Below are 5,753 nucleotides of genomic sequence, written 5' to 3'. Positions count from 1 at the left end.
TCGATTCCTACAAGCCATGAGCTCACCCAGGACGACACCCGGCGATGTGGGAATCATCTCTCACCAGATTCACCTTGGCGGATTCTGGTAAATAAAATAATCACCGTAAATGCTCTGCAAAGGCGTCCGGGCTCTAAGGAAGCCGAAGGAGAGGAGAGGGTGAAATCATTAATCCAACTCAGCTTTAATGATCCATCTACGAGCCAGTCGCTGGCTGTCTCCCCCTCCCCACGAAGCTGCAAGCCCGGCCCCCTTCGCACTTCCACCCGTTTGCAAGAGCCGCGGCGAAGGGGGTGTGTCTGCAGACATGTGGGGGAACTTAATAAAGGCCGAGGGGAGGAGCCGAGGGGCGGGGCGGAGCGGCGCCATTGGCTGGCCCGGGGAGTGATGTCACCCATATGAAACCCTGATAACTAGTTCGGAGAGGACCCGCAACTTTTGCAGAAGGGGGAGTGTGATCCAGCGACATCTCTGGGTCCGGGCGGCTGCTGTGGCTGCTGCAGGGGGAGGGGAAAGAGCCGGAGCGAGTCCTGCTTCTGCCGCTGCTGGAGGAACGGCCAGCGGCAGCAGCCCAGGGAGAGGAGCAGGAGAAGGAAAGGAGGAGGGGAAGGGGAAAAAGCCGCTTGCAACTTGCACACCGGGCGTCACCTTGCAACCGCTCGCTCGAGGTGTGCAAGCAGCCGGTGGGAGCCAAGCAAAAGGAAAAAGAACATTATTATAATTTCCAAATAAAACGCGACAAGGCAAGCAACTCAAGCGAAGCGACACACCCCCACCATGGTGCAGCAAGCGGAAAGTCCAGAAGCCGAGAGCAACCTGCCCCGAGAAGCGATGGATACGGAGGAAGGCGAGTTCATGGCTTGCAGTCCGGTGGCGCTGGACGAGAGCGACCCGGACTGGTGCAAAACGGCCTCGGGCCACATCAAGCGGCCCATGAACGCCTTCATGGTGTGGTCCAAGATCGAGCGGAGAAAAATCATGGAGCAGTCGCCCGACATGCACAACGCCGAGATCTCCAAGCGCCTGGGCAAGCGGTGGAAAATGCTGAAGGACAGCGAGAAGATCCCGTTCATCCGCGAGGCCGAGCGGCTGCGCCTCAAACACATGGCCGACTACCCCGATTACAAGTACCGGCCGAGGAAAAAGCCCAAAATAGACCCGTCCGCCAAGCCCAGCAGCGCCAACAACCACAGCCCGGAGAAAAACACACCCACCAGCGGCGGCGGCGGAGGAGGAGGCGGCAACCACGGCAGCAGCAGCAGCAGCAGCAAAAGCGCCAAAAGCTCCAGCAAGAAATGTAGCAAAGGGAAGACGTCGTCGTCTCCGCCGAAGCCCGGGACGAAGCTGGCGGCGCACCCGGGCGACTACGGCGGGGACGAGTACGCCCAGTTCGGCGCGCTGAAAGGGGGCGGCAAGGCGGCCAAGTGCGTCTTCCTGGACGACGAGGACGACGAGGAGGAGGACGACGACGACCTGCAGCTGCGGATCAAGCAGGAGGACGACGAGGACGACGACGACGAGGAGGAGAGCCGCCGGCAGCAGCAGCAGCAACAGCAGCAGCTGCGGCGCTACAGCGTGGCCAAAGTGCCGGCCAGCCCCACCTTGAGCTCGTCGGCCGAGTCGAGCGAAGGCGCCAGCCTGTACGACGAGGTGAGGGGCGGCGCTGCGGCGCACGGCGCCAGCGCGGGCCGCCTGTACTACGGCTTCAAGAGCATGCCCAAGAGCGCCCCGCAGGCCGGCCTGCCGCCGGCTTCCTCCCGCTCGATCTCCACTTCCTCTTCGTCGTCCTCCTCCTCCAGCAGCGGCAGCAGCAGCGGCGGCGAAGAGGCCGACGACCTGATGTTCGACCTGAGCTTGAATTTCTCGCAGCACCCGCACGCCGCCTCCGAGCTGGGCGTCGGCTCGGCCGCCGGGAACCTGTCGCTCTCGCTGGTGGACAAAGATCTGGATTCGTTCAGCGAGGGCAGCCTGGGCTCCCACTTCGAGTTCCCCGATTACTGCACCCCGGAGCTGAGCGAGATGATCGCGGGGGACTGGCTGGAGGCGAACTTCTCCGACTTGGTTTTCACCTACTGAGAGAGCAGGAGAAGGACGAGGAGGAGGAGAAGGAGAAGCGATGGGCAGGTGAACAAGCTGAGAGCGATCAAAAGGACTGGGAAGCAGAGAGAGGGGCAGATCGGGGAAAGAGAGGTGCTTACACGCTGAAAAGTGGTGGAGTTTTGAAGTAACGACGACAAAAAAAATGTCTTTGGGTTTTTTTTCCGTTTTTTTTCTAAGTCTTGAAGTTAGTTCCAAACCGAGTCTGGAGTTGTGATTTTTTTTTTTCCTTCCCGTTTTTGTTATTTTTCCCTTCTGATTTTAATTGGTGGTCGCAACAGCAGCAGCAAGGAGAGAAGCAGAAAAAAAGCAAATGGGACTGGGGGTTACAAAGATACAGAAGGCGCTGTTTGAAGCTTGTGGGTCTTGCGATTGAAGTCTGGAAGATGGTCTGCAAAAAAACGAAGAAGAAAGTCTTTTGGCAGCACAACTATTACTCAAGGGGGTTTGTGGATTTTTTTGTTTCTCCTGCAAAGATTTTTAAAGGACCGTTCTGATTTTTCTGATATATTTCTCTCTTTCTCTCTCTTTTTATTTGTAAAAGGGACCATTGCAACTGTTTTTGTTTGTTTGGAGGGAGAAAACTGATGTCTTCTATGCATCCGATTCTTAACAAAGCTGCAGGGAGCTTGGAAAAAAAAAATGCAGACTGTACAAACGCTTACAAAAAACAAAAACTGTGAACTGACTTAAGATCAGAGTTTACTTTTCAGATCAAATGGTTTATGGTTTTACAAATGTGATTTCTACTTGCCAACTTTTTTTTTGTAACTTGTTCCCTTATACCTCCTTGATTGAATACCAGACAGCCTAGACCTCAGTACACAAAGGTATTGAAACATTTTTGATACATAACAGACCTCAGTCTTTTTTAAAAATTAATATATTTTCAGGCGTATTTTTGTACAGTGAAAGGGAACATTCTTGCTGTGTTTTTTCAGTAAGACTTTTCAGGCACTTCTTCCCTTTTATTTTTATGTTTTATTTTTTTTCCTCTGTTTTTAGCATGCAAGTTATATGGGTACGTTTATGTCCTGGTTTTAAAAGGATTAAAAAAAATCCTTGCATCTAAAGGCCTTGTGGTTTAAAAAGAAAAAAAAGAAACACTTTTTTGTACAGCTATAGTTCAGATTTGTTCAATATTTGTAGGTAAAGATTTATTGAAAATGGTGATATAGACCTCAGAGCTGTTATCTTAGTTTAAAAGATTGTATATGTACTGTACTATAGTAGGAATTTATGTATCTCATACGCTGTGATATGTGGATGGGGGCCCAGATGGAAGGTATGAAACTGGATTCTCGACTTTTTTTTTAAGCAAAAAAAAAAAAGATGGAATGGGAAAAAAGAAAGGCACATAGTAAAAGTTTCTCATTTTGTGCAATATAGAAGTACAGACCATCTGCGTATTTTGTAGCAAACAGTGGCAAAAAAGCAGACTTGTGCACTGTCGACATCATTGCCTGTTTGTTTTTTTTAAAAAAAGAAAGAAATGCTGAAAGTCTGTATCTTGACAATTTTAATAAATCAGCTGGAACTGATAGAAACTCGATTCGCTATTAGTGTCTATAGAAGGGGCGCTGGTGGAGACGCCATGTATAATAGCCAACCCCTCCCTCACCCATGGAGGAGCCTTAGCTGAGGCTTCAGGGAGTCTTATGGGGGGGAGGGGAGAGAAGAGAAAAAAGGGGGAGGTTGAAGGTAGCATATAGACTTTTAAAGGGCTGATCCTCCTCTTTTTAGACCTCTTCCCTTGCTTTCTCTCCCTCTCTCCCCCCTTCCAATATCCTCTTCTCCCTCGCGCCTTCTCCCTTTCTCTCTCCCCTCAGTTATCCCCTCCTTCAGGCTTTTTCGTCGGAGGTACTGAGTGGGCGGAGGCGAAGCAGGAAGGCTGAACCCGGGGAGGGGGAAGGGGGGAAAAAAGAAAAGGAAAAGGCAAGGCGGTCTGGGCTCTGGTTCAGCCAGTGCGTGTTTTCGGGCTGTGCGTTTGGGCGGCGCGCGCCGGGGGTTTCTTCCTGTCAAGAGAGAAAGAGGTGGTAGCAGGTACCAAGGATGCTCGCGTCCTTGGGAGCCGGCAGGGAAAAGATTGTGTGTGTGTGTTTGTGTGTATGTGGGAGCTTCGTGTAGCTGTGCTGTGTTGGAGGCGGGCGGGTCGCCTTCAGGCTTTGCGTGTGTGCGCGCATTTCTGTGACTGAGGCGAGAGGTTTATTTCTCACAACGGTCTTTCTCTCTTAGATATCCCTCTCGCCTCGGAGTCCCTCCCCGCTCTCCACCCTTCTTCTCTCAGGGAAAAAAAAAAGATTTTTATTTATTTCTCTGAGGAGAAGGGACGCCTTTTTCTCGCCCTCCCTCCCTCCTTTCTCGACGCGCTCTCCTTGAGGTGCTTTTGCGGGAGGCGTGAAAAAGGAGGGACGAGGGTGCCTTTCCTTCAGGCAGCCTCCCGGACTGAGGCGAAGGGGGTGTGTCTTGACCATGCGCGGCGGGCGCTCGGTCTCCGCTCGGAATGCTTGTTTGCTGCGTCGCCTCAGGAGCGCGCGGCTGGAGGGGGATGGGGACGAGGAGTGACGTTGTCGGCGTGTGTTGTTGTGGGGGGGGGGAGGGAAGAGGTTGGTGCGGTCAAATTATCAGCCTGAGCCGTGCCTATTTTAGCCGTGGATAGTTGGAAGAGTGCGCCGCTTGCTTCCCAGACCGTTCCTTCCGTTCTCCTCCTCCTCCTCCTGCATCCTAATTTCCAGAGAAGGGGGCGTGGGGTGCGCGTCGCCGTCTGGCGCGCCAGCTTGGAAAGGGAGCGAGGGGGTGTGTGAGAGCGAGAGTGCGCGCGGCCGTGTGTGTGCGTGCGCGCGCGCCGGGATGGAGGAGGGGAGGCGGCTGGCTGGGGAGACAGCAGCGTGAGCATCCATCTCCCCTCCCCCTTCCAGCCTCTGTATGTGCAAAGGGAGGCTACCTTTTCTCTTCAGCGGGGGGAGGAGGAGGGCTGCTCGTGGCTTCTCTCATTTTTCATCGAGGCAGCTCTCCTCTTCCCCTTCTTCCTCCTCCTCCTCCTCCTCCTCTTCTTCCCCCTCCCCTTCAGCTCCAGTTCATCCCACAGCCTTTCGACTGGATATAATTGAAGAGCCGTGTGTGTGTGTGTGTTTTATAGGCAACTTGGATGTAGTCCTTCGCTTCCAGGCTCCCCTCCCCCTTTCCTTTCCAATGGACTTTTATATTGAGCCTGTGCAGAACCCAACCGGCAGCCACCTCTTGGAGCTGCGGTTGTGGCTCTTGCTTTTTCTCTCTTTATTGGCCTGGGCGGGACCTCTGGGTAGCTGTAAAAAGATGCTCTAGAGGAGAGGAGGCCTTTTGCATCTCCCTTGCCTTATTACACTCTTGCTTAATCAGCAGCCAGAGCAGCAGGGAGCCGCTTTACCAATGAGACATGCTCCAGTTCCCTTTTCTTTACTGAGACCTGGGCCTATAGATGGGCCACAGGCAGGGGGGCTTAATCTTCTGCCCCAGATTGATAGATATTTTCATGCACATTGGAAGGGGGAGGGGAAACAGCAACACCGTGCTATTGCATTTCAGTCTTACACTTTGGACAACAAAAACGGATGAATGTTTTAAGTAGACTAAAATCCTATGCATGTTTTTCTGAAGAGGTGAATGCCGTTGAGTCC

General features: G+C 52.9%; 1 protein-coding gene across 1 annotated transcript; it reads left to right on the top strand.

Annotated features, from left to right (window-relative positions):
- The first annotated feature begins 442 nt into the window (after positions 1–442).
- On the top strand, positions 443–3,644 carry SOX11 (SRY-box transcription factor 11). The gene has a single exon (XM_083431724.1). The coding sequence runs from the start codon at positions 778–780 to the stop codon at positions 2,074–2,076; it is 1,299 nt and encodes a 432-aa protein (XP_083287850.1). The 5' UTR covers positions 443–777; the 3' UTR covers positions 2,077–3,644.
- Positions 3,645–5,753: the final 2,109 nt, after the last annotated feature.

The sequence above is a fragment of the Podarcis tiliguerta genome, assembly GCF_965153285.1.
Source record: "Podarcis tiliguerta genome assembly, chromosome: 3".
Taxonomy (NCBI): domain Eukaryota; kingdom Metazoa; phylum Chordata; class Lepidosauria; order Squamata; family Lacertidae; genus Podarcis; species Podarcis tiliguerta.
Note: the sequence above shows the minus strand (reverse complement) of the source record. Positions and strands in the feature narration are given on the sequence as shown.